At 48.1% G+C, this 27,485-nt stretch overlaps 1 protein-coding gene across 1 annotated transcript in view; it reads right to left on the reverse strand.

Moving 5' to 3' along the window:
- ZNRF3 (zinc and ring finger 3) overlaps positions 1–26,408 on the reverse strand; it is a 44,015-nt gene extending 17,607 nt beyond the window's left edge. Inside the window, exons 1-4 of the mRNA XM_060249191.1 lie at positions 26,352–26,408; positions 25,491–25,616; positions 13,656–13,916; positions 2,107–2,181 (exon numbers count right to left, since the gene is read on the reverse strand). Of these exons, the coding sequence (XP_060105174.1) occupies positions 2,107–2,181; positions 13,656–13,916; positions 25,491–25,616; positions 26,352–26,408 (519 nt within the window). The remainder of the gene's footprint in view (positions 1–2,106; positions 2,182–13,655; positions 13,917–25,490; positions 25,617–26,351) is intronic.
- Between the last annotated feature and the right edge of the window lie 1,077 nt (positions 26,409–27,485).

Below are 27,485 nucleotides of genomic sequence, written 5' to 3' on the forward strand. Positions count from 1 at the left end.
TGGAGGTACTCAGTCAACAGAGGGTGAGATGGAGAGCCCTCCCGTCTACAGTTTTAGAAGAGAGATTTTAAATAACTTCCATCAAGGAGAGAACCTGTCCATGCGGCATTGAAGAGGTAGAATCTGTAGAACACGTACTGTTTTGTTGTTGTTTCTCTCAGGAAGTCCGGCCTAATGTAATTTCCCCTCTGCTAGGTTGTTCTGATATCGATATTTTAAGGAAGCTTTTGATGGGTGTGATCCCACAGGTCACTAACAGCTGTGCTAAATTTTTCTCAGCAGCCTGTAGAATTCGGCGTGAAATTTTATACATAGATTCTAAATTTTAGAGATATCTAACCAGTTCAGATCCTAAGTTCTTATGTATGGATTTTAAATGTTAAATTTTAGAGATATTTCTGTTATTTTTAGACCAATTCTGTTCTTAAACGTTTTATTGACTAGTTCTTGCTTTTGACTTGTTCTGGTCATTGGCGGAATACCTGGGTTGAGTGTCATCCAGGGACGAGCCCAGGCCAGCAGCAGAGTGCAGCCCTCAAAGCTTGCTCTTCCTTGGAATCTGACTGCCCCATGAAGGGGTGAGGAGAAATTGCAGGAGACCCACAGCAGCAGCATCCCACTTCCATGAAGTGGGGAGCAGCCTCAGTTCCAGAAGTGCTTTTCAAGACTGCCAGTCACCCCATTCCTGAGGTCTAGGAGATGGAAAACAAGAAGGGTAGCCTTGCCACGGAGGCAAAGGCATAGAACTCTGCCACAGAGCTGGGGAGGATGGATCCAATGGACAACTAGCTGCTGAAACTGCCATAGCACCCTTGCCTGGTTCCAATTCTGCTTCAGAGAATGAATGAGCCAGGGAGGCATGTAGGAAAGGCATATACAGTGGGGAGACGTCTTTCCATTCCATCGGAACTGACTCTGGCTTGACTGGGACTGGAGTTGAGAGCGTCTTGGAACTGGAAAGTTGTTTCTCCTTGTATTTGGACTGGGAATGTGCCTTTTTCAAGTGGGGTCCTGACATGCAGCATTCACATGAGCGAACGGGTGACTGGACCCGATGCTTTGGTTCTGCCCCTGGACCTGAAGGAACTAAGACACTCAATGGCAGACACGCCAGTTGGCCAGTTCTGTTTTCTGATTCCAAAGGCAACGACTGGCTGTGCTCTGCTGGGGCAGAGGTTTTCACTTCTGGACTCCAGGAGCAAGAGAGCACCTTCTTCCATTCACTAGTCTTCTGAGTCAGCTTTCGGGGTAAACTGGAGGCAGATCTTGCATGTGGCTGTATTATGGGCCTCACCCAAGCAGAGAAGCCTGAGGAGGTGTTCATCTGAGCATCTCATTTTTGTACCCCACTGAATACATTTTTAAAATAACGCCTTCTGCGACATTTCTCAAGCAAGGAGACCGCCTAGAAGAAGAGAAACTTAGCAGCTGAAGAGAACGCGTCCTCACAACACAGCAGAGAAGAAAGGACCAAGGCAAAGGGAAAGCACCTCCCTGCAGAGCATGTGACAGCAAGAAAGTGGCTCCAGCGGGCTCTGCAGGGGAGGGACTCCCCTTGGAAGGTTTTAAAAAACCCAGAATAGCTGTGAGGACACCTCTGACAACTGGCTTGCACAAGCCCTGTCCCAGTGTGGCCCTGCACAGAAGACACCTGGATGAACAGCCATCGAGGGACCCCACTGCCCCCCATTGATCTATCTAGTGCCCCCTGCAGCAGAAGAGGTCTAATCTGGTGGCTACCACTCTATCTGGGGACAGGGAGTTCCACAAGTTAATCATATGTTGTGTGAAGAGCTAAGTTCCGCCCCCCTCCATGCCCTGAATCTACTGCTCATCAACTTCACTGGGTGTCCCATGTTTTTGTATAATGGGAGAGGAAGAAAAAGTTCTCTCCACACCACACATAATCATATGAACCTCCATCCAAGTGGTTTTCTTTACTAAACAGAAGAAAGAGGGCAGGTTGGCAAAGAACAAACCCCACAGCTTTCATTATTCACATCCCCCCATCATGATGCGGTGTTTCCTCGATCCCGTTTCGCTGCCCCCAGGAAAAGAACAGTCACACAAACACCATGGCCCACGTCCACCCTCTAAGGCGCATACCTGATCAATGGCATCTGGATTCTCAGACACATCGAAAATGACCGCTGTGGCCCCTCTTTGCACTGCCCGCTTGGCCTGTAAGAAGAGAGGAAAGGAAGACATCACCTCATTGCAGAGCCACCCTCCTAGCCACGTAGCCCCACCCAGGCTGGGCTGGTATGCCTGACTCCCTGGCGTGGGCTCCAGCAGGCTCCTTCCGGAACTAGAGGAGGGAGAACAGCGGGGTGGGTGGCTCAGGGAGAAGGGGAAGGTGCATGGCGTGTGCCATTCCACTGCGGACGTAAGCTTGCATTTGCTCTTCTTCTGCTCAGCAGCAGCTGCATCCAAACATGGAGGAAGGAGAGCCCTCGCACCCCCTCCTCCGGGGGCTGCTGCTGCTGGGGTGGCCACCAGAGGTCAGCCTTGGTCCAGGAGAGAGTGGAAGAGACCCTTTTTTCACACAAGACCCTCCTTGGACTTTGGCGCCAAATTCTGTTATCCCTCCTCATTTGTCAAAGACTTGTAACTGCCAGTCACAGGGGCTGACCCAGGGCCTGCAGACCTACCGGGACCCCCTAACTCTGCTCCCACACACCTACCCTTAGCCCAGGGCAGCCAAGTCACTTTCACTCAAAAAAGTATTATAGATTCAGGTGGGTGGGTAGTCTTAAAAACTCTGTCCCGAAAAAAATATTGTGGCCTTCTCCAAAAAGCATCACAGTCGCAGCCAATCCTCCGCCCCCCCCCCCAACAAACATGCACTAGGTGGACACACCCAACTACTGCCCAGGGGGGAAAGTTAAGAAACCTCAAAGCTCATTCCAACCCTGCCCCCCCCCACTGCATAGGTAGTTGAAAAGTACCTTCAATTAAAGAAATATGACCCTTTTGAGCCTTTTGCTTCGTCATCAGCAGTTGTCACAAGGCCATGAATGGGAGTACAGACAAGCGCCCCCCCGCCCCCCCCCCCCCAGGCTCCCTTTCCTTCCAGGGCCTTGCAAGATGCAGAGCCCCAACCTGAGGAAGCAGCCGCCTCACTGGCTGGGGACTCCCAGAAGCCAAAGTCAGGCACATGCTGCAGCGGCTCCGCTCCCTCGCATTCCGCAGGGCTCTGCTCTCCGTAGCTTAGCTGCAACTTGGCCTGACCTTCCAGGTTTCCTTGGCAGGAGATCAAAGTGAAGAAGCCACAAACACGCCACAGAATGCAGAGTCCCCGGCTGCCCCCCCCTTCTGTTCCATTTCCTCCTCCCTCCTCCACCCTCCTCTCAGACAAGCTTTGAAGCCGCAGCTCTCTGTTGAGCAGGCTGGGACCTGAGCCCAGGAGGCAGGCGGGCGGGTGGGTCGGCAGCAGGCACCCCCACCCCCTCCCTCCTGCACCTTCTCTCTTGTGCAACTGGCAGGCAGGCAGGGATCTCCAACAACTCCGCAACAGCAGCGGAGGGGGCTGCACAGGTGGCGGCCTGCCCACCCCACCACAAGAGCAGCAGAGGGAAGCTCCCTCATTTCCTCCAGCCCTCTTCACAGGAGGATGCGACTTGCCCAGCATTCAAAAGCTGGTTTCCTCCCTCCCCCGCCCCCCAACTACTGGCTCAGAGCCTTGCTGAAGATGCTCCAGAGCTCAAACCGTGGCAGAAAGAGAACACACGTGTGGAGTGAGCAGTGGAGCCCTGGACTCTTGCAGGCAGAGCACAGAGAGAGAGGGAGAGAGCAGCAGGGCTCTGGGCAGGCCAGAGAGGCAGACGGAGGCATTTCCCCCAAGCCACTTAGCTACACCACCCCTCTGGCTTTGAGGCTCCTCTCTTGCCTAGGCTCTTCTCCTAGATGTCAGGGCAGGGAGAGGGAAAAGCTGCTGGCACTCTCTTCTTCAGCCTTTTCCGGCATGGCCCTGTCTCTAGGAAGGGTGGGACAGGTTGGCTGAGCTGGGGCAGAACGAAGCAGCAGCAGTAGCTGCCCGTGATGAGGCCTGCTGCCTCCAGCTCCACACCAGGCAGAGCTGCCTCTTTCCCATGCCCCCCCTCCCCGCCACAGTGGCCCACTCCCCGGCTTCCACGTCTCTTCTCTGGGGGGCCCTGGAACAACAACAGTGTTCGACTCTGATGAGGGGACGCAGCTTTAAAATGTTGGTTTAAATGCTGGGGGCAATGTGGAACCATGTCTCCTGGCTGACCAAGACCTCTGCTGGACAGAAAGGCCGCCGCATTCCTGCCCGCAGGACACAGTCCCAGGAGGGGGGGAGGGGGGAGAGAGCCACCTGAGCAGCTTCACTTCCCTTGAAAGCAATGCACGCCTCCCTCAGCAGCAAGTGCCACCCTCACACGCACGAATGGCACAAGGGGAACTGTCCAGATGGCAGCCTCACCTCTGTTCAGTTATGTGCTTCTTTTACGTGACAGAAAGGGGTGGGCAAAAGTGGGCAAACTGATCCTGCACTTGTCAGCTGTCTATCAATTGTCTCCCAGCAAACACCACAATGCTTGAAGAGGGCCCAGAGCAGCAAATGCAGCAGAAGACGCCTCTCTCCTTCATGGCACTCTGGTGCAGCAGCCCACAGGGAGAGGCCTATCACCAGCACAGCTTTCCATACACCGCTCAGGCCCGACTTCTGTGATGCCCTCCTGCACAACTTCAGCAACACAAGACGGGACGAGGACCACACTTTGTGCAGATTTAGCCTTGCCCATGCGGCTTTTGCTTTGCTTTGCTCATGCATGCCCCATGTGCACTCTCTCGCACACACACACCCCTGACAGCAAGAGCAGAAGCAGCCAGCACCACCCTCAAAGCAAGGTGCCGCACACAGGACAAGTGCCCCCCTCCCCTGGCATCGGAGGAGCTAGACTTCGCTTCTTTGCTTACAGAGCCTGTATGCCCCCTCTCCAAACCTGCTCATGGTGGCTCACCACAATAAAGCACAACAAGCCCACAGGGAAACAATACACACAAATCATACCAATCAAAAACAGTAATCTAAGTCAGTACAAAAAGACACAAATAAAAGAAACCAGGGCATAAAAGCACACAAAACCGCAGTCCAAAATGATATTGATTAAATAGGCCAGGAGCAGACTGCAAAATACCTAAAAATGATAAAACTTTTTAGGTGAAAGCCTGGGTAAAGATGAATGCTTTGGCCTGGTGTCCAAAAGAAAAGAAACAGAAGAAGGTGCCAGGCGAGCCTCAAGGGGGAGGCCCTTCCAAGGGGGAGGTGCCACCACTAAGAAGCCCCTTGCCTCTGCACATGACAGCAGGGTTTAAGACAATCTCAACTGGTGGGCTGGACAATATAGGAGGAAGTGGACCTTCAACTTCCCGGCCCCAGGGCTTTATTTATGGGCTTACAGGTAAGAACCAGCACTTCAAATTGTGCCCTGGAAGACACCGAAAGCCAGTGCAGATCTTTCAGCACAGGGGTGACACAATCCCGGCCTCTAGGCGCTGACAACAACCTGACTACCATATTCTGCCCCAACTGAAATTTTAGAGTGGTTTTCAAAGGCATCCCCACACACAGCACATGGATGGGATCAGACCAAGGGTCACTGTGGCCAAATCATGCTTGGCTCCATCAATGAGACTGGTTCTTAAGGTCCCCAACGGGAAGTTCTGTACCAGGGGATGACATAAAAACACCAGTGATCCGCAGATGTAACTCAAGCATGCACACATGCAACCCAGTATGCAATAGTGGTTGGGTCAGTCACAGTACTTTCAGAACTCTCTCAATAGAGGAAAATAATAGATTGGGAAGGACAAGAGATCTCTTCAAGAAAGTTGGAGAAATCAAGGGAACGTTTCGTGCAAAGATGGCCATGATAAAGGACAAAAATGGTAGGGACCTAACAGAAGCAGAAGAGATCAGGAAGAGGTGGCAAGAATACACAGAAGAATTATACAAGAAGGATCTCAATGTCCTGGACAACCATGACAGTGAAATCGATGACCTTGAGCCAGACATCCTGGAGTGTGAAGTCAAATGGGCTTTAGAAAGCATTACTAACAACAAAGCGAGCGGAGATGATGGTATCCCAGTTGAGCTATTCAAAGTCCTAAAAGATGATGCTGTTAAAGTGATGCACACATTATGTCAACAAATTTGGAAAACACATCAGTGGCCACAGGATTGGAAAAGATCAGTTTATATCCCAATCCCAAAGAAGGGTAATGCCAAGGAATGTTCAAACTATCGCACCATTGCACTCATTTCACATGCCAGCAAGGTCATGTTAAAGATCCTACAAGCTAGGCTTCAGCAGTATGTTGATCGGGAACTACCAGAAGTTCAAGCTGGGTTTCAGAGAGGTAGAGGCACTACAGAGGTAGAGGAACTAGAGATCAAATTGCCAACATTTGATGGATTATGGAGAAAGCACGAAAGTATCAGAAAAACATCTATTTCTGTTTCATTGACTACGCTAAAACCTTTGATTGTGTGGATCACAACAAACTGTGGCAAGTCCTTAAAGAGATGGGAGTACCAAACCACTACACATGTCTCCTGAGAAACCTGTATAAGGGTCAAGAAGCAACTGTCAGAACAGGATACGGAACAACTGGTTGGTTTAGAATAGGAAAAGGAGTTCAACAAGGATGTATATTGTCACCCTGTTTATTTAATTTATATGCAGAGTACATCATGCGGGATGCTGGCCTGGATGAAGCAGAAGCCGGAATTAAGATTGCTGGGAAAAACATCAACAACAGGAAAGAGGCAGCTGCCATGGCCTCTGAGGAAACACTCCTGGCAGGGCCAGGCCTTGCTGCCTAGTTGCGGAGACTCCCTGGCTATTTCAGTGGTCTTCAAGGCTGCGTGTGCTGGAAGGCCATCTTTGTGAGCCACTGATGGGGCAGCTGCAGCAGCGCCTTCTGTGAAGCTGCAATAGAGCGGCAGCCCTTTCTGAAACTGGTTGACAAAGATGACATTAAAAAGCATTGGAGATATGTCTGTTGGTGAGGTAGAATATGCCACTGTATCGCAGAAGTTGGAAGGGGCCACACAGGTCATCTAGTCCAACCCTTGCTCAATGCAGGATTAGCCTAGAGCATCCGTGACCAGTGTTCATCCAGCTGCTGCTGAGAAGACTGCCAGTGAGGGGGAGCTCACAACCTCCCTCAGTAGCCGATTCCACTGTCAAACAACTCTTACTGTAAAAAGGTTTTTCCTAATATCCAGTCTATACCTTCCCACCCTTAATTTAAACCGATTATTATGAGCCCTCTCCTCCGCTGCCAACAGGAACAGCTCCCTGCCCTCCTCTAAGTGGCAGCCCTTCAAATACTTAAAGAGAGCGATTATGTCCCCCCTCAACCTCCTCTTCTCCAGACTGTATATTTCCTCACAGGGCTTGGTCTCCAGGCCCCGGATCGTCCTTGTCGCTCTCCTCTGCACCTGCTCCATTCTGTCCACACCCTTCTTGAAGTGAGGCCTCCAGATCTGCACACAAGACTCCAGGTGTGGCCTGACCAGCGCAGTGTACAGCAGAACTATGACACCTTGTGATCTGGGAGTTATGCCCCTGTTGATACACCCCAAGATGGAATTTGCCTTTTTTGTCACTGCATCACACTGACTGCTCACATTTAACTTATGATCCATCCAAGATCTTTTTCACACACACTGCTACTCTGAAGTGTATCCCCCAACAAATATGTGTTTTTCATTTTTCTCAAGATGCAGAAAAACAGGTTGCTTATCTGAAACTGATGATCATAGAGCTGGAAGGGACCTCCAGGTCATCTAGTTCAACCCCCTGCACAATGCAATGATCTTTAAGTAGTCATCTGTGCTCCACACTGATGGGATATAGTGTGCCTGCACCAATCCCAACTGGTATTTCCAAGCCTGAAAGGAAGGGTTTTAGCGCCCTTCCCAATTGCCGTGCACAGGGGCTCCACCCCACATGCCTATTTGTTTATCTTCTTTGTGGTCTCTGTGCTTCACACTGGCAGGAGAATAGCCAGCATGAATCAAGGCCTACCTGGAGGAGGGTGATGGAGATGCTTAGAGACATGCTGCAAGCAAAACTGCATGACCCACAGGAGCGCCTTGAGTGTGTCGAATGTCCAGATCGTAGTGTCTCACAAACATGTGAGGTGTTGCCAATGTGGCAGCTCTGCCGATCTCCAGCAAAGGGACCCCTTTCTGGAAAGTGAAAGTGGTGGAAGTGGCCAGTGCCTGTGCAGAGTGGGCATGGATAGGTCCTGGGAGAGGTTTCTTTGCTAGCAGGTAGCAGAGTTTAATGATCTCTACAATCTATTTTGACAGACACTGTGAGAAGATTCTGCATCCCGGTGTTTTAGTTGTGTACAAGATGAATAGGAAAGGCGATCAATGAGAATGCTGCGTGCAGTGGAGGTAGAAGGACAGTGCACGATGTATGTCTGGAGTGTGCAGGCAGCATTCTTCAGCATTGGACGGCTATGGGAAAAAGGTAGGTAACACTATGTCTTTTGACAAGTGGAAGTCTGAAATGACTTTGGGGAGAAAGTTCATGTCTGGAGCCATAGATACGCCACCTGGAGTGAAGGAGATGTACAGGGAGTCACATCTGAGGGCCCACAACTCTCCTACTCTACGAGACAAAGTGATTGCTACCAGAAAAGCTGTTTTCCATGCCAGCAGATGTGTAGCACACGTGGCCACAGGTTCAAAGGGTTGTAGTGTCTGGTGGTAGAGAACCAAAAGTAGCTTCCAAGGAGTGGCTGGTTGTCTGGATGGTGGGAAAAGACAAATATGGCCTTTCAGGGATCTTTTGATAGAAGGGTGCATGAAGACAGAAACCCTTCTACTGGACCATGGGAGGCAGATATGGCCGCCAAGTACACTCGGAGGAAAGCGTGACTAAGTCCTCGGTCGATCAGGGATAGCAAAAAACCAAAAACAAGTGCTAGATCTGATCTGAAGGCTGAACTATTTACAGATGTACAATATGAAGAAAAAGCTCTCCAATTGGCTGTACAGGACTTCCTAGTGGAAGGCCTGCAACTATTAAGCATAACATAGTCAATCCATTTCACTAGAGCAGCTATGGTAGTTTCCTCGTTGGTAGTCTCAAGTGGGGAAACATTGTGGAGGAGTATTGTGCACCCCCCCCCCCCCGAACTAGAAGGTCAGGCTCAGGGGGAAACCAGAACCAGAGTCCTTTGGACAGCCAAAGCAGAGAGGGAAACCAATGTTGCCTTGGCAACCAAAGAGTGATTAGAATCCCTGTTGGTTTCTTCTCCATAAGTTTGCACCACTCTGGTGATGAGTGGAAGTGGAGGGAAGAGGAAGAGGTGTTTGTGATGCCAGGGGTATAGGAGCCCATCCCCTAGTGCTAGAGGGCCCCTGCCCCCTCTGGAGCAGGATGTTGGACATTTCTTGTTGCTGCGAGTGGTGAAGACATCTATGTCCGGGTGACCCCAACACTGAAACAGGGGCCGGAGATATTGCCAGTTCAACTCCTATTCATGGAAGGAAGCACTCCCTCTGCTGAGGGAGTCAGCTGTCACATTTTGTATTCCGGAAAGATGGGTAGCGACTGGATGCATTCTCCACCTGAGGCAGTCCTGCCAGATGTCCATCACAAGCTGACACAGGTGACGAGAGACCATTCCCCTGTTTGTTCAGACAATAAAGAGCTGTTGTGTTGTCCATGAGGATAGAGACAACCTGATTTCTCAGGAGATGTTGGAAGGAGTGTAATGCCTTTCGGATGGCTAGGAGTTCCAGGAAGTTTATGTGGTGTACTCGAAGATGCTGTTCCCATGGGGCTCCCACACAAAGAATTGCAAGGTGTGCACCCCATTCCCACAGGGAGGCATCCTTAGTGATCGTTCTAGATGGGGTGGGAATCTGAAAGGGAGCACCCATCACTAGATTCTGGTTGGATTCCAACCACTCCAGGGAGTCTAGGACCAATTGAGAGAGGGTGAATGGATGAAGGTCCGGACAAACCAAGTCTGCAGTGGGCGCGTGTGGAGGCAGGCATGCACCAGTACAGCTGTAGTGGATACCATTAAGCCAAGTAGGCATTGGATCTGGAGGGCAGAGGCCTCTGAGTTCGGATAACTGCAATGAGGGATTTGAGGTTCTCTGCCCTCTCTAGTGGGAGAAAAGCCCTGAAAAGTTTTTAGTCTAGAATCACTCCTATAAACTGCACCCGTGAGGTGGGGGTGAGGTACAACTTCTTGAGACTGACCTGGAGCCCCAAATTATGGAGGAGGGCCATGTTGGTGTTCAGACGTTGCTATAGGGAGTGCTGCAAGTCCGCTACTACAAGCCAATTGTTGATGTAGGGCAAAATTATTCCCTGCAGTCGTAGATGAGCTGCGATGACCACCATTGTCTTCGTGAAGACATGGGGGGGCTGTGGAAATTCCAAAGGGGAGAGCCTTGAATTGGAAATGTTGGCAAAGCGTAGGTAAGGTTGGGAGGACAAGTGAATAGTCAAATGAAAATACGCATCCTGGAGGTCCAGGGTGGCCATCCATGCACCCTTCCAGAAAAGGGGAATATTCTGAAGAGAGGTCATTGTCAGAACTTGTAACTTTCCTATATGCTGTTAGCCTATGTGACTCCATATTGTAACCAAACACTAACCCATGCAACCTTGCTTCAACCACTAACCAACATTCTTATGCATTTCAAACAAACTGTGATCACTGAAGGGTGACAGATAGCCTCTGGTCAACATCTGCAGGTGCCCCTTTGAAGCCAGGCCGGTCGGGCTTTCTCAGCAGGACTCCGTCCTCCCTTACTGATAACAGGCCCTGAGAAACAGACAGTTGTCTCTAGCCGTGTGAAAGATCGTTTTATTGTTGTCACCATAACCGCATAAAATGTAACCAATGCTAACTTTCGGTATCAGTGTTATCCTGTACCTTCAGCTCTGTAGTTCTCAATAAACGCCTATACTTTTGTAACAAAGTCTTGGGCCTCGGTTGGAGTTCTTCCAGTTCTGACAGTCATCTGAATTTTTTTGTACACAATGAATTTGTCTAGAGCAGGTATGTCCAACAGGTGGATCGCGATCTACCAGTAGATTGCGGAGGGGTCAGAGGTAGATCACCAGCCCCACTTGGTCTCATGGTTTGCTGGACAGGTGTTTGGGGTTTTTTGATGATTGTTTGGTGTGGTGGTATTTGATTATTCGTGCCAGTATGATGAATTCTTATTTTTACTTTTAGAACTGCATGTATGGTTTTGGCATCATCCAGAGGTCTTCAGTTCCTGTTGATCTTTAATACTTTGGGACAGTGACAGTTTTGGACCAGATTCAGCCAGTTAACTTAGCACCCCAGCCACCCCAGTATAACAAAGATGAGTGTTCCAAAGAAGAGCAAAACCTACCACTTTCATGATGAATGGGAAATGGACTACTTCTTCATCATGGTGAAAGACAAATGTTGTCTATTTTGTAACACCGCTGTATCCTTGCCCAAAAAGGGTAATCTGAAGCATCATTATAAGGCTCTGCATAGCAATAAGTTTGATGCTGATTTTCCACCCCAAAGTGAAATTCGTAAACTGAAGCTCAAAGAACTTAAATCTAAATTGGCTGCACAGCAACAGTTGATGGCGAAGCCAAGGTCACATTCGGTCAATGCAACCACAGCATCCTTCAAGGTCAGCAACCTGATTGCAAAGAAATGCAAACCTTCCAATGAAGGAGAATTTGTAAAAGATTGTTTTCTTGAAGCAGCAGACAATCCTTTTGAAGGATTTAAGAATAAGAGATCATAGCTGCTGTTCAAGACGTACAGTTGTCAAGAAACACCGTCGTGCGACGAATAGAAAAGATGTGTGGAGACACAACTGAACAATTGTTGGAGGATGTTGCAGTTTGTGTTGCTTTCTCACTCCAACTGGATGAATCTACAGACATAAGAGACATAGCCCAGTTACTAGACTTTATCTGGATGGTTTTTGAAGACTTCAGTGTTAAAGAAGAACTACTTGGAATGATTTCTTTAAAAGGGAGAACTATCGGTCAGAAAATATTCAGCTCTTTCCATTCTTTGTGACAAAATGTAATCTTCCACTGCATAAACTTGTTTCCATCACTACTGATTTATTTATTATTTATTTATTACTTTCCATTTATATCCCGCCCTCTCTGCAAGCGGACTCAGGGCGGCTGACAACATCATTGATGGAGCAAGAGCAATGACAGGTGAGGTTAACGGTTTCATAGGCCTCTGAAGACAGCATGACGACTTTCCAGATTTCCTTTCTTTCCACTGCATCATTCACCAGCAAGTTTTGGCAAGCAAGAGACTCAATACAAAGACTGTCATGGACATCACTTTCAAAATTGCAAATGCAGTTCATGGAAGATCACTTCAAAGGTGGCTTTCCAATCTTACTCTTGATGAAGGGGCAGCAGAAATAATTTTGCACACAGATGTAAGGTGGCTAAGTAGGCACAAATTTCTGCAACGATTTCGTGATTTGCTGAATGAAATAAGAAGGTTTTTGAAGGAGAGGGGAGATGACAAAGCAGGGTTGGAAGATGAGGAGTGGTTATGTGATCTGGCATTTCTCGCTGACTTTACAGGTGAACTAAATGATATGAACATTGAACTACAAGGTAAAAACAAATGCATTGGCGAGATGATGAGTACAGTTTCATCCTACAAGAGCAAATTTGAACTAATGATGACTGACCTTGCAAACAACACTTTTGATCATTTTCCTAATACGCAGGACCATCTGGGACACTATCCAAATTTTGTTTTTCAGAACTAGAAGTATGTGACAGAAATCTACTCTGTTATCCAGGAATTTGAAAAAAGATTCTGTGACTTCCAAAGAATTGAAAAAGTTGTGGAGTACTTGTCATACCCATTCAAAGCAGATATGGACATTAAGGAAACTGCAGCTGCTATCAGTAAAATTACTCAATGAACAAGGCATCTCTTGAAAATGAAATAGTAACCCTTAAAAATGAAATTTTTATCAAGACCCGTGCTGAGCAAGAATCATTTTGGAAGCTAGTGTCTAGAGACAAATTTCCCAACTTGAGAAGATGCAGTGAAGCTGTACACTCCTGTTTCGGTTCAACTGATTTGTGTGAATCTGCGTTTTCCCATCTGAAAATGGCAAAGAGTACACAGCATTCCAACATGACAGATGAACATCTCCAGGATTCCCTGAGACTGGCCCTCACACAATATTCACCCAACTTCAAAAAACTGGTGGATGAAATGCAGGCTCAGACGGCTCACTAATTAGCAAGAGTGAAGTTTTAAAGATTGCGCAAGATCAGCCTGGATCAATACTTGACCTACATTTAACACAAATTACTCAATAAAAGTTAAAGAAAGTTATTAAGACAGTTAAAGAAAGTTATAACAATAAAAATTTAAGAAAAACTGTTCACAGTTCTTTCTGGATCTTCATCTCTCTGTTTTGTTTTTGCTTACCAATAAATGACAGAAGATGCATTGTAAATGGGGGAGCAGTGGAACCCAACTTTGGTGGGTTAAAATCTAATTCGAAACTAATTTGAAACTTAATTTTCATGGTGGTAGATCACCAGAACTTTTGTCCAGAAAAAAATAGATCACGACCTGTTTGAAGTTGGACATGCCTGATCTAGAGCTCTGAGGTCCATGATTTGGTGCAGGCCTCCGTCCTTTTTTGGCACTGCAAAATAGCGGGAGTAGAAGCCAGTGACTGGGGAGTCAGTGGTAACAGGCTCTATGGTGTGTTTTGTGATAAGGTTTTCTACTTCCTGCAGGAGGACCGGCGATGGAGGTGTGACGATGAGACCTGATGGTGGAGGAGCCTGAACAAACTCGATTCTGTAGCCCTCTCGGATGATGGACAGGACCCATCGATCTGTTGTTATCTGTTCCCAGGCAGGTAGGTGGGGTTGAAGACAAGTGGGTAGGGCTGGTGGGTGGATGTGGAAGGATGTGTGGATGTGGCAGTCAAAGGTTCTTGGTCCCTTTGGGTCTGTTCTGGTGCATGTGTGAGGAGAATTTCTGTTTGGACCTGTACAATGCTCTAGATTGAATTTGTTGTGCTCGAGGAAACCACAGCCTCTCTGGGGAGGACTTGCTATATGATTTCCTAGACCAGGACTTTGACCAGGTTTTCTGTTTGGAGGTACGTGATGAGGATGAGGTACCCAAGTTCTTAGAGGTCTTTATACTCTTGTCCAAGTCCTGAAGGGAACTATCAGTCATTGAGCTGAACAGACCATCACCCTCAAAGGGGAAGTCCTTCACCCAGGACCTGGTGTCTGGAGGTAAGGCCGTGGCGTGAAGTCATGCATGGAGACGGAGAATAACAGCAGTGGTGCGTGTCTTGGAGAACATATCAATCTTCTTGCTTCTGGAAGATGACCACCGAATTAGGTTCTGGGTGACTAAAGAGGAACCTGGTGTCTGCCTCCTGGATTTTATACAGTTGGTCAATTTGGCATGATGCCACTGGAGTCGATGCTGATTTGGGCCAGGTGGTTTTGGCTGCCTGGAGGAGGAGAGACATCATTGGGAGGGCCACCGGGGCAGAAGCATCCCATTGTACGATGTAGAACATGGTGTCAGTGGGAGTTGAGTAACCAGAAGAGACAAGGCGTTCACCACCCATTTGATGAAGTTGCCATATGTCTGAAGGTCCTCCGAAGATGATATGAGAGTAGCTTTGGTCAGTGGTTGTGGGGTAGATGGCTCGGTGTCGAGGTCGGGTTGCTCTGAGTGTGCGGTGTCCAACTCCGAATCAGATTGTGATGATGGTGCCTCCCCTTCGGAGAGGTCTGGGGGTGGCCCGGGTGAAGTTTAAAACTCGGGCTGAGGTTTCTTCGGTACAGTTTCCAGGGGACCGATCCTTCTGTGGAGCCTTCGGTGCCTGAGATTCTGGTGTTGAGTGGGGATCTCAGTGGCAAGAATGGCAGGATACCATGGTCCCAGTCTGGGGGATATTGAGGCATCCATGGAAGGGAAGAAGGCATAGGGTAGGCTCCACACATATAAGGCCAATGGGATTGTTCCCAATGTGGCGGTGGTGGAGGCCTCCAATCCTCCGATGGTTTCAGTGTCGAGCAATCCAGCTGCAGGATGGACCGGCCTGAGGAGTCTGTCAGCTTCTAATGCCGCAGGGGTCGATCCGCAGGACTACTCTCCACACCCAATGAAGGAGTCTGCTGTGTTAGGTCGATTTGGGGGTCAGACTTTAGAGTTGAAGCTTCGACCTCTAAAGCTGGCTAATGTGAGAATTGAGGAGTTGAATGGGTAGAATATCACCCGGTTCTAGAATGTGATGCGGTGTGGTATGGTCAGTTTGCTGAGGCCATGACAAGGACTTTTCTCAGGGTCATTCTTATGCCACTTCTCTTTGTCTTTCTTGTGCTCTTTACCCTCCCTGCGTTGTTTGGCAGGAGTGGAGGTGTCCAAATTAGATGCTGGGGCCAGGCATTTTGGCACCAGCTGGTAGGCATTGGACTGAGCAGCAGTCATTGCTGCTCAGTCAACGTAGAAGGGGTCGACATGGAGGCCTGTCCTGAGTCGGTCTGTGATGTCGCCATGCTGGGAGCAGTAAGTGCAGTGCCTAGAAGGCCAATACGTATTCTAGCAGCCCTGTTATTCCAAGTCTGCTTGGAGAACTTAATGCAATGACAGCAAGTCTCTAGGCGGTGGGATTCCCTAAAGCACAAAAGGCAGAGGTCGTGGCCTTCTGGAAGGGGAAGTTTGCTGCCACACCGCTTGAAGAACACCCAAAGTTTTCCCATGAGGTGGGTAGGTAGTCAAGTTAAGGATGGGAAGGACTCACCTGCCACTAATGATTGTTCTTTGCTCCACAGAGAAGAAAAAACTTCAAAAAAGATTAAGTGGTCAAAGAAAAAAAGGCAAGAAGAAGATAAGTACCGATGAGGCAAGGAAAGGAGAACCAATCTGTGCAGCGGTCAGAAAGGAACTGGCAGGAGCCTCGTGCCCGTCCCAATAGGCATGCATAGTGGAGCCCCTGAGCATGGCAATTGGGAAGGGCGCAAAAATACTTCCTTTTAGGCTTTGAAGTACCAATTGCGATCGGCGCAGGCACACTATATCCCATCAGTGTGAAGCACAGAGACCACAAAGAAGATCTCAACACTCATCCTTGTTAAACTGCATCTTGTTCACTTCGGCTCACTTTCCCAGCATGTTCAGATCTCGTTGAACTCTAATTCTACCTTCCAGTGTATTTACTGCTCCTCCTAATTTGGTGTCGTCTGCAAATTTAATGAGTAGCCCCTCTACACCCTCATCCAGATCTGATAAAAATATTGAAAAGTACCAGACCCAAAACCAAGCCCTGTGGCACCCCACTGGACATCTCCCTCCATTCAGATGTAATGCCATTGACAACTATTCTTTGAGTGTGGTTCCGCAACCAGTTCCCTATCCAAACTATCCTAGAGTTCAGTCCCACCGTCCTGTAGTTTACCCGTCAGAACATCATGGGGAACCCTGCCAAAAGCTTTCCTGAAATCTAGGTAAACAACATCAACAGCATTCTCTTGATCCAGTAAGCTCGTTGCTCAATCAAAGAAGGAAATAAGATTGATCTAGCAAGACCTGTTGGGGACAAAAAATACTGTTTTGGCAGTTTATTCAACATTCCCGGGCCTACAGTAGGCAGGTGAGTCAGCCAATGGGAGGCCAGAGACACTGACTGAGCCAAGATGGACCAATGATTTATGAAGTGCATGGAATGCACTCCTAAGCCAATGGGAGACCTCCATTTGGCAACCACTATTATGGAATTATATATATAAGATGGAGTTGGAAGGGTCCTCCAGGTTCAACCCCCCCCCCCCCCGCACAATGCAAGAAATTCACAAATACCTCTCCCCCCCACACACACACACACACACCAGTGACAACTGCTACACACCCAGAAAAAAATCATCATCATGATGGCTTTTTTGTAGCAGGAACTCCTTTACCTATTAGGCCACACACCCCTGATGTAGCCAATCCTCCAAGAGCTTACAGGGTTCTTAGTACAGGGCCTACTGTAAGCTCCTGGAGGATTGGCTACATCAGGGGTGTGTGAACCATATATGCAAAGGAGTTCCTGCTACAAAAAAGCCATCATCATCATAGCAGCAACAACAATTTAGGGGGAGGTGCTTGTGAATTTCCTACAATGGGCAGGGGGCTGGACTAGATGACCCTGGGATCCCTTCCAACTCTATGATTCTATGAACACTAATACCCTCCAGCAAGCCTAGGATTCAGCAGAAGCTCACAAGAGCACAGCTCCTGAACCTTTCTGAGAGTTCCCTCTCCTCCTCCCCACTTTGTCCATTGAATAGTAGGTGCAGCTGAATAACAATCCCTGGATAAGCTCTACCATCTATTTTTCTACAAAGCAACCCCTGCCCTCCAGGATACCTGACTGACCCCAAAGTGGCAATCACTATTTCCCTGGGCATGCAAGAAAGGGGCACAAAACCTAAGCACTGATGCAACCCTTCCTGCCCTTCCCATGATCTGCGTAATTCACAGGATCCTCATTGCTTGCGGAGTCCACAGAGTCAGCTTGCGGAGTGGGTGGCATATAAATATAAAGTAAGTAAATAAATAAAATAAATTGCTGTCAGATGGTCATCTAGCCTCTGTTTAAAAACCTCCAAGGAAGGAGAGTCCACCACCATCCAAGGAGGAAGCCTGTTCCACTGAGGAACCGCTCTAACGGTCAGGAAGTTCCTCCTAAAGTTGAGCCGGAAAGACTTTTGATTCAATTTCAACCCTTTGGCTCTGGCCCAACCTTCTGGGGCAACAGAAAACAACTCTGCACCTATATGACAGCCCTTCAAGTACTTGAAGATGGTGATCATATCACCTCTCAGTCATCTCCTCTCCAGGCTAAACATCCCAGCTCCTTCAACCTTTCCTCATAGGACTTGGTCTCCAGACCTTCACCATCTTTGTTGCTCTCCTCTGGACACGTTCCAGCTTGTCTATATCCTTCTTAAATTGTGGTCCCCAAAACTGAACACAACACTTTAGGTGAGTGCTAACTAGAGCAGAGCAAAGCAGTACTATCACTTTGCGCGATCTGAACAAAGACAGAGGTTCTGTACCTGAGCCATGGGGATCTCAGAATGGGAATCCCATTCTAAACCCTTGGCAGCATACCGCTGAAGCTGGCACCAAGGGTGAACAGCTTGGGGGTGCTCCTGGATGTCTCCCTTTTGATGGAGGCCCAGGTTGTTGCCACCATTGCTCAACTGGCCTTTTATCATCTGCAACTGGTCAAGCAACTGGTTCCCTATCTCACTTCCAAGGTCTTAGCTACAGAGATCCACACAATGGTCACTTGCAGACTGGATTATTGTAACTTGCCCTACATGGGGCTACCGCTGAACTTGACCTGGACATTGTAGCTAGCACAGAAATGTGGTGGCAGCATGTGTGCTGACAGCAACACCTGTGTGGGCTCACGTTCACCAACTGCACGGGCTGCCAATAGAGCACCTGATCCAGTTCAAGGTTCTAGTGTTGAGCCCTATATGGCTAGGGACCTGCATATCTGTGGGACCATCTCTTCCAATATGTGCCTCTCGGACTGTTACACTCAACTGATCTTCTGGCTATCCCCAGCCCCCAACTAGCGCCAGGGCCTTTTCTGTCCAGCCCCAGTCTGGTGGACAGCCCTCCGCTTGAGATCAGGGTCCTGAGGGATGTTCCAGTTCTGCAGGGGTTGTATAGCAGAGCTTTTCTGCTGGGCTTTTGGACGGGGCACTGGACATCCAAATCAGTTTCAGCCTCCCCTGCTGACAATGCTGGCCGTGGACTAGCCCCAGCTGAGTATCATTGTTGAAGGGAACCCACAAGACTGCTGTTTGTTGTTTTAATTAACTAATTTATACTGATATTGGGTGACCTGTAACCCGCCCTGAGTCTGATTGCAGGGAGGGTGGGATAAAAATAGAAGAAAACAAACAAATAAATAGGGGCAACACAAGTGGGGTATAAAAAACAATTCTTCTTCAACTCTTCTACAAGTCCCACCAAGGTGGCCAGCAGACCAACTCCAGCAGAATCTCTGGTTTCGTCTCCTCTCCTACTTGAATGTTTACCCGTGCCTGTCCTTTAGCACAGGGGTCCCCAACCCCTGGACCAGTACCGAATTTGGTGCCCCCACCCTGCCAGCCCTGGGGCCACAGTGGGCGGGCTGGCCCTGGTGCCAAAAAGGTTGGGGTTCACTACTTTAGCAAGCTAACCCTCCCACAATTCCTTCAAATGGAAAGGAGGAATAGAGCAGGAATATTTTGCTCACTGTGATTCTCCAGGGAACATTCACCCGCACCCCTCAAGAGCCTTCCGACTTAGTAGCTTTGCAAGAGCGCCACACATGTACACCAGGCATTTAATTCAGAGGCTAAATGCAAGCCTTCTAACCAGAGTGCCATTTTCACCCAACACCTACGTACTAGACCAGTTTCCCGCATCTCAAGTCCACCGCACCTGGAGCACCCGCTCTCTTCAGTTAGAGCCCCTCTGCCACAAGCGGTGCACAAAGAGGGCAGGCAGGCTGGGAAACGGTCCAGCAAAGTCAGCCTCTGCTCTCTCTTTCCTTCCTTTTTGCCACCTAACCTGCCTACTGCCAGGCTCTGAGGGACCCAGCGTATGTCTGGCCAGGCTTGGGGGGATTCTTGCAAAACTGCAGATGCCCTGAGAATGCAGTGGCCCATCAAGCCATCCAACAACCCACCCAAGGAGGAGTTCTAGTGGCCTGTTACTAACTTGTTGATTTATTCCAAAAGAGTTCTTATTACAAAGCAAAACTGGAAACTTCTCTTTCCGCACAAGCAGAGACAGAGCTGTCTTGCAGAGGCCTCAGGGTAAGGATTAAAGAAAAACAAAAACAGAAACCCTTCCATCTATAATTAGGGGTCTCTGTTTGCCAAAGAGCCATTCCACAGCAGGACGACTTAGACTCAAGCTGTTGCTTGGAGAACGACTCCCAGCAGGTCGGCTCCTCTGGGCCAAAAACTTCTGGTTACCAAGAGGCAAACTGCCTGAGGATTGTTTCCACTGGCCTAGCTTTGCAGCCAGCCTGAGGAACAGCGAGATAACAAGCAGTATTGGACTGAGGAGGCATTGACTCCAAGTCCTTTTTGGTCTTTAGCAGGTGCCCATTTCCAGCATGGCTTTTGGTTCTGGCTAATCAATGCCTGTTTGCCAGGGGTCTGGACCCTTCCTTCCATAGCCCCAGCTCTTCACCAGCAATACCGGAGCTGGTGGTCGCAGCACTGCTGGCAACAGAAGTTCTAACTTGCAAGAGGTGGTTAGCACCACTGTCAAACAGGCGAGCAGATGTGCAGACGGGGACCCAGCAGGGACTGCAGCTTTCTAGGAATTGCATCCAGTGTTGCCCCAAAATACAAGGCTACGAGGTTCAAGGCTCTCTGGCTCCAACCTCCCAGGAGGAAGAAAGAAACGCTTCTGGCAGGCTAGTCAATAGCTCAGCAGCTCCTTACACCTTACTTATGAGCCTGCGTCTCATTGCCTGACACCTTCCTATAACGCTCCCTCCCTGCACAAGTTCACATCATGGACCCTTCAACAGGTACATCTCTGAAGCAGTCAGAAAATGACAATGAAGGCTGGCAATGGGCAAAGAACTTCTCTGCACAACGCAGTTATTTGAAACTCACTGCTATGCAATATTATGACAGTTCCCAGCAACATCAAGCAAGGAAAAGGGAGGGTGATTGGACTAGAACCAATTTCCAAACACAGATTTAGGAAATAACATGTTTCACTTATTCCTAAGACACCAATACCAGGCCCGGTGTCAAACGAACTAGCCCAGTGTCAAATTCTTCCCTGTAAATACGTTCCAGAAATTAAAGACATTTAACAATATGATGGCAAACACTTCCAGTTTCCAAGCAGCCATCTTCAACCAGCTGCTGATTTTTTTTCTTCTGAGACCATTTGCTTATCTCTACTCTACAACAGACAGCCTTCTCCCAGGATATGGCTTCTTTGTTTGGGAGGAGTGAGAGGGCAAACGGAGGAACACACGAATACACGCAGAAGGTGCCCTACCATGGATTTCAATGGCTTCCCTGTGTAATCTAACATGGTAACTGAATGTGTTCTCCAGCATTACGGTGTCTTGGAATAAGATACTGTGTCCTGTTTGAGTTAGGCTATGTTCAGCCACTACTGATTTTTCAGGTTGGCCAAGTCTGCACTGTCTTTCATGTTCTTTTATTCTTGTCCGGATGCTACGTTGTGTGGTCCAGATGTAAACCTGTCCACAACTGCAGGGTATGCGGTATACTCCTGCAGGAGCGAGGGGGCCTCTTCTGTCTTTTGCTGATCATAGCATCTGTTGTGTTTTTCTGCTGAGTCTGAATACTGTTTGTATGTTGTGTTTCTTCTTTTTTCATTCACTTTATATCCTTGCCTTTCTCTCCAATGGGGGCCCCCAAACCAACTTGTCAGCATTCTCTTCTTCATTTTATGGTGATGTGAAGCAGGCCAGGCTGAGAACACAAGGCTGGCCCAAAGTCACCCACCAAGAGCGGGGGGATTCGAGCTTGGGTCTCCCGGCTTCCGGTCAGGCACCTTAACCTCTACCCGGGGGTGTCAAGCTCATTTGTTAAGAGGGCCGGATCTGACATAAATGAGACCTTCTCGGGCCGGGCCATGTTGGGTCGGGCCACATGTGTACCTGTTTAAGATTAAGTAGCAGAGATATAAACTTTATAAAGGACACAGACAAACAGACAAAAAATTAATGATTTCTTAAAAAAAAAACCACCTTAAAATAAAACATGCTTAAAACATTAGCACTCATTGGTCTTAAAGGTGCTCTCTTTGTATTTCTTCCATGAGATCCGGGGAACTGGGCAAAAGAAGTTCTGGCTCTTTCTTTCCTTTCCCAAGGGACAAGAAGGGGGAGGAGTCTCAGCCAATAGAAAGAAGAGAGGCTTGGCTCAGTAGCTCTGCTGTGCGATTGAGAGAGTCTGGCAAAGCCTTCCTCCCCAAGGGAAAAACTTCAGCCAATGGAGAAAATAGAGGTTTTGCTCCGTAGCCCCTTTGCAATTGAGCAAGCCTCACAAAGCAAGCTGTTTGGCAGAAGGAAGCAAAAGAGAGGGAGAAGGAAGCAGATGACAGCCAGTTGATCGGGGCCTGATAGGAATCCTCCAGTGGCCTAATTCGGCTCCTGGGTCACATGTTTGACACCCCTGTTCTACATTATGCTAGCTCTCTACACTATTGTTTGTTGAGATATGATGGACCTTGCTTCTTTTTAAACATTATTATTTATTTAAGTCAATTTCTCAATTAATTGAGCAAGGCCATATCAGGTAAAAAGATATTTATCTCATCCTACATCAACTTCCATAAAGTTTCTTTTTGTGACTCCCCTACATATGAAACTATGCACCTATATTATTATGACATCTCCAACTCTGTAAAGGTGTTTTGAAGATATACTTGCTTTACTACTATAAAGTACCAAATATATAATAGCTGTACAGATTTTTATCTTATGTCTTGCTGAAATCGAGGGGGGGGTTTCCCTTCCAAATAGCCCCCAAGCTTCAGCTCCTCCTCCTGATCCTGCCCCTCCCCCAAGCATGCTGTAATGTACTCCTATCAGCACTGGTGACTTTAGCTGAATATTCATAATAGTCGAAACCACGCCTTTTGCAAGAATTCAACTAGACAGGATCAAAAATTCACAACTGTTAAAGAACATTTAAACTGCTATAATAAATAATATAGTGTGTAATAAAATGCATAATTTGATGTATTTGAATCCAGTTTACCTATTTTGTAATATCTCTTGAGTTTGAATGCCAGAGAAAAAATGCTCTGCTAAGGTACTGATTGGATATTAGGAAAACATTTTTTTACAGCAGGGGTGGGCAACCTCTGTCCCGAGGGCCGTATGCGGCTCTGTCCCTGAGCCTGCCTCGGGGGGGGGGGGGGGGGGGCAGGATACAAATCAAGCAAAGTAAAGAAAAGTTTTGTGGAAAGTGGCACATACGATAGGCAACATTAATTTAAGATTAACTCCAGAAGGTTGGTGAGGCAGGACGTCCTTTGCAAAGTCATGCTGATATTTCCTCAGCAAGCTCTATAGGGCAAAATATAAATCCAGTATCTACCTTCAAAATGCTTAATCATTCTCTCATGAATCCATTCCACAGTAACACGGAGACTGGACTATTGCAATGCACTTGACACAGATTTTCCCTTCAAGTCAACTGAGACTTGAATTGGTACAGAATGCCACAGCGTGGCTATTATCTGGAGCTAGGCAGAGCACACACATTATACCCATTCTATGGTACTTCTACTGGCCAGTTTCAATTCAAGGTGATGCCTTTCACACACAAGCACTGCATGGCCTTGTACCTTTGCACTTGCCGGACAACTTCTCCTCCTATGTTCTGCCACGGCACCTTTGTTCATCTGTTCATCAGGGCCTTCTACAAATGCCACCCTGCAAACAGGCAAGATCAGCACCCACCCAGACGCATGCCATTTTCTGCTGCAGACCCCACCTTGTGGAATGGCCTACCTGTGGAGGTCGGTTGGGAGAGCTCCCTTGCTCCTGTCATTCCACAAACTATGTAAAATAGTCATTCAGGGATGCTTGTTTAAAAAAATTAAAAGAGCAATTCTATAACAGAATATTTTAGGAGGGCACTTTAGAAAGGTGTAACAACACTGTGCCAACAACTATGGAAAACAAAACAATGGCCCACAAACTGGAAATGCTCAATTTATATTGAAACAATTCCTGATGAAGGTTAAAGCAAAACGTGCCAAAACAGGATTACAGCTGAACATCAAGAAGACAAAGTCATGATTACTGGGAATTACACAACACGTTTTCTTAAACTGTTTCATACATTTTACATATGTTCATGTGCATCTTAAAGCTTGTTTGTACACTGATTGCCTGCTGCCTTGTGGACCCTAAGCTAGGTGGGAAAGTGGCAAAAACAAATGTTGTCACTAAATACAATTATGTGCTACCGAAGGGGTATCACCTGCCATGTGGCACAGAAGCCTGGGACACGTCTTTTCAGACTACCAGTCTGCCCGTCCAAATACCTGTGCTCCAGCTGGCTGCCTGAGCTGCTGATGTAGTCAAGCCAGCAGGAAGACCTTGGCTCTCTTGTGTGGCCTCGGTGGTGCCCCAAAGATAATCTGGGGCAGTCAAGCATCCAGAAAGACAGCCAAATGGAGACAGCTGTGATTGGACCCCAACGGCTCAGCAGCAGAGCTTTTGCCAGGAGCAGTGGCTACCATCTCCCACTGTACAATCTCAGGCAGCAGAAAGTGCTACAAGAGACCTGCTGTCTCTGCCACAGACTCTGGACACCCACCGTCAGTCTAAGCAGGCAATACAGAAGCAGGTGGACTGACAGGCTGACTCAGAAAAACGCCACTTTGCAGGTTCGCAGGACATGGTTCCTCCTTTCTCAGGGTTGCTGCCAGACCCAGCATTACTTTACAACTGAGAAAAGGATTGGATGAAACATTCCAAGGCCCTCCTCCACCACCTTGGCCACAGTTCTGCCTTCACAAGAGCTCCCATCACACAACTGCTCAGGTTAAGGAGTTTCTTCACCCCATGACCATTCAGGTTTATTTGTGCCAAGCTCCTCTCTTTGTAATCCAAACAAGGTGACATTATCCCCGTGCTAATTAACTTGCCACAATCCAAGGCCAACAGAGGGAAACCACAGGCGGGTGCTTCCGCACGGCTGCTGGCTCTGCTGGCCCTCGGAAAACCTCCCAAAAGCAGGAGGTTTGGATTGCCCTCCTCCTCCTCCTGGCTGCGGGGTTGGTCTCTGGGACTGAGACCCAGCAGCAGCAGCAACACAGCTCCACTCTGGTGAAGCCTCAGCAAGCCAGCCACTTCACTTTGAGCCTGCAGCCTGAAAGGACTGTGCCCAAAGGAGACACACACACACACGCACACACACACGCATGGAAGAAAATACGACGGGATGCAGCTGTCAAGGGCAACAGGCCTTGTTGTTAGTAAGGAAACAAGGAACTGTTAAATGATTTTGGCACACAGGTTTCAAAGAGTCCATGAGTAGGAAAGCCCAGGGGAATCTGCATCACAGCACATCCACTGCCCCCCCACCCCCCACAAGCTGCTAATCCACTAGCAACCAGGAAGGAATCAAGTCCTTGCATGGCTTGCAGACTCCCAGTGTTCCCAATACCTAGTTCATAAGCTCCCTGAGACTACAGAAGGATGCCCAGGAGTGAGCAAAAACCAGGGATAGCCCCTGTCTCTGTCACAGAAGACAGCTCTGGAGTCAACCTGGTCCCATCATCAAGGGCTTCTTCTTTCAAAACACAGATGCCACAGAATGCCCACAGGCAGCAGCACCCCTGGCAATGTCTTCCCCAGAATTATGGCGCGGGTTCCTTACCTTGCCCAGAACGGTGAGGCACGGCTTGGGCTCCAGCTCCGGCTGCTCCAGCTTCACCACTCCGACCCAGCCGTATTCATACAAGTCCTCTTCATCGTTGCTATTGCAGAGCCCCAGCGGATGCATCTGGATTCAACAAAGGAGAAGATGAAGCCACTACGAAGCAGGAAAGGGAAGCAACCCCCAGCAACTGCCCTCCTTCCCACCACAGCAGCTGCCCAGGTTTTCTGTCCCAAAAGGCAGCTGTTTTAGGATTTATTTATTTAGAAAATGGCCGCAAAACGCGGAAAGAAATGTGCATGTGGGAACAGCAACTGCTACGGGGGTCAGGGAACTTTTCCAGTAGTGAAGTCTTTCGGAAACTCATGCTGCTCAGCAGGAACCCTCTTTGCACACTAGAAAATTCCTTAAAAGCAGATCCAATGAGAATTCCCCCCCTCCCCTGCAGTCAAACACTGGACTTCTGCTTCATTGTTATAACCAAATATTACAGGTAGGAATGTGGCTCTTCTGAGCTTCTATACAGAAGACAATTCCAGAGAATCAATCATAAAACCACAGAATTGGAAGGGATCATAGAGGCCATCTAGTCCACCCCCCTGTTCAGTGCAGGATCAGCCTAGAGCATCCCTGACAAGTGTTTGTCCAGCTGCTGCTGAAAGACGGCCAGTGAAGGGGAGGCTCACCACCTCCCATTCCACTGGTGAACAACTCTGACTGTATACAAATATCCTGATTTCCAGCCGATACCTTTCTGCCCTTCACTTAAACCCATTTAAACTTAAAGAGACACCCCTGCCCTCTTTCCGCTCCATGCAGTGCCTGCATCCACCCCCCCCCCCCGGGTGGTCCTTCGCTCACCAGCAAGCCTCCCTCATCCACCTGCTTTTCAGGGGTTCCAGGAGCTAACAGTGCCATCTGAAGGCCAGATCTTCTTCCTCCCAAAAGCGCACAGCTGATGGAAATGCACAGAGAGCTGATGATGATACACATGTGTTTCTATGCAACTGGCACCAGCTTCTTTTGCTTTGCTTTTTTTAACCATTTATTCTGTTTTTCTCTTACATTACAAAACAGAAATAACATAGCTATTGAACCCAAAGACTGACATGCGCACTCTATACATGACTATCAGTTTTTGGTTGGAGGGGAATATTGAGTCAACTGAGTCAGATCATGTATTTTTTTAAAGGGCAGTCAATCTGAGCACCTTATGTTTCTTTGTGCTCCTTTTCCTTTCTACTGCACTAGGAAGGGTATATTTTTCCGGGGTTTGGATATACAATTCTCGTTGCTGTTATCAAAAGCAAGATTATATTATGCTGTCTTTTTAAAGAACAGATACAGAGCTAAGCAGAGCAACATTTGACAAATAAGGAAATTCCACATCCAAAATAGTTTTCATACACTCTGCCACTGACAACCAGTATTCTTTTGCAGCCACCCCATATGCTTCCAACAAGAAGAAGATGATACTGGATTTATATCCCGCCCTCCACTCCGAAGAGTCTCAGAGCGGCTCACAATCTCCTTTCCCTTCACCCCCGACAAAAGACACCCTGTGAGGTGGGTGGAGCTCAGAGGGCTCTCACAGCAGCTGCCCTTTCAAGGACAACCTCTGCCAGAGCTATGGCTGACCCAAGGCCATTCCAGCAGCTGCAAGTGGAGGAGTGGGGAATCAAACCCAGTTCTCCCAGATAAGAGTTTGCACACTTAACCACTACACCAAACTGGTTTTTGAGCAGTGTCTGCAGCATTATTAATGTCAAGTCGCAATTCTTTCTCAGCCCTTCCCCCACAAGTTTCAAATTATACATTTTGGAGGTTTGTTTTCAAGAAAAACCCAAGCATGCACCTATACTACTTAATAGGTGTGTAAAGGTTTTTTAAAGCAATAATCTACCACTTCCTCTCTGAGGACATGCACTCTTCATTGTAAGAACGCACATTTTCTTTATAAAAGGAGATTGCAGGTTGTCACGCCCCACCCCCGCT

Source organism: Heteronotia binoei, chromosome 11 (genome assembly GCF_032191835.1).
Source record: "Heteronotia binoei isolate CCM8104 ecotype False Entrance Well chromosome 11, APGP_CSIRO_Hbin_v1, whole genome shotgun sequence".
In the NCBI taxonomy this organism is placed as follows: Eukaryota; Metazoa; Chordata; class Lepidosauria; order Squamata; family Gekkonidae; genus Heteronotia; species Heteronotia binoei.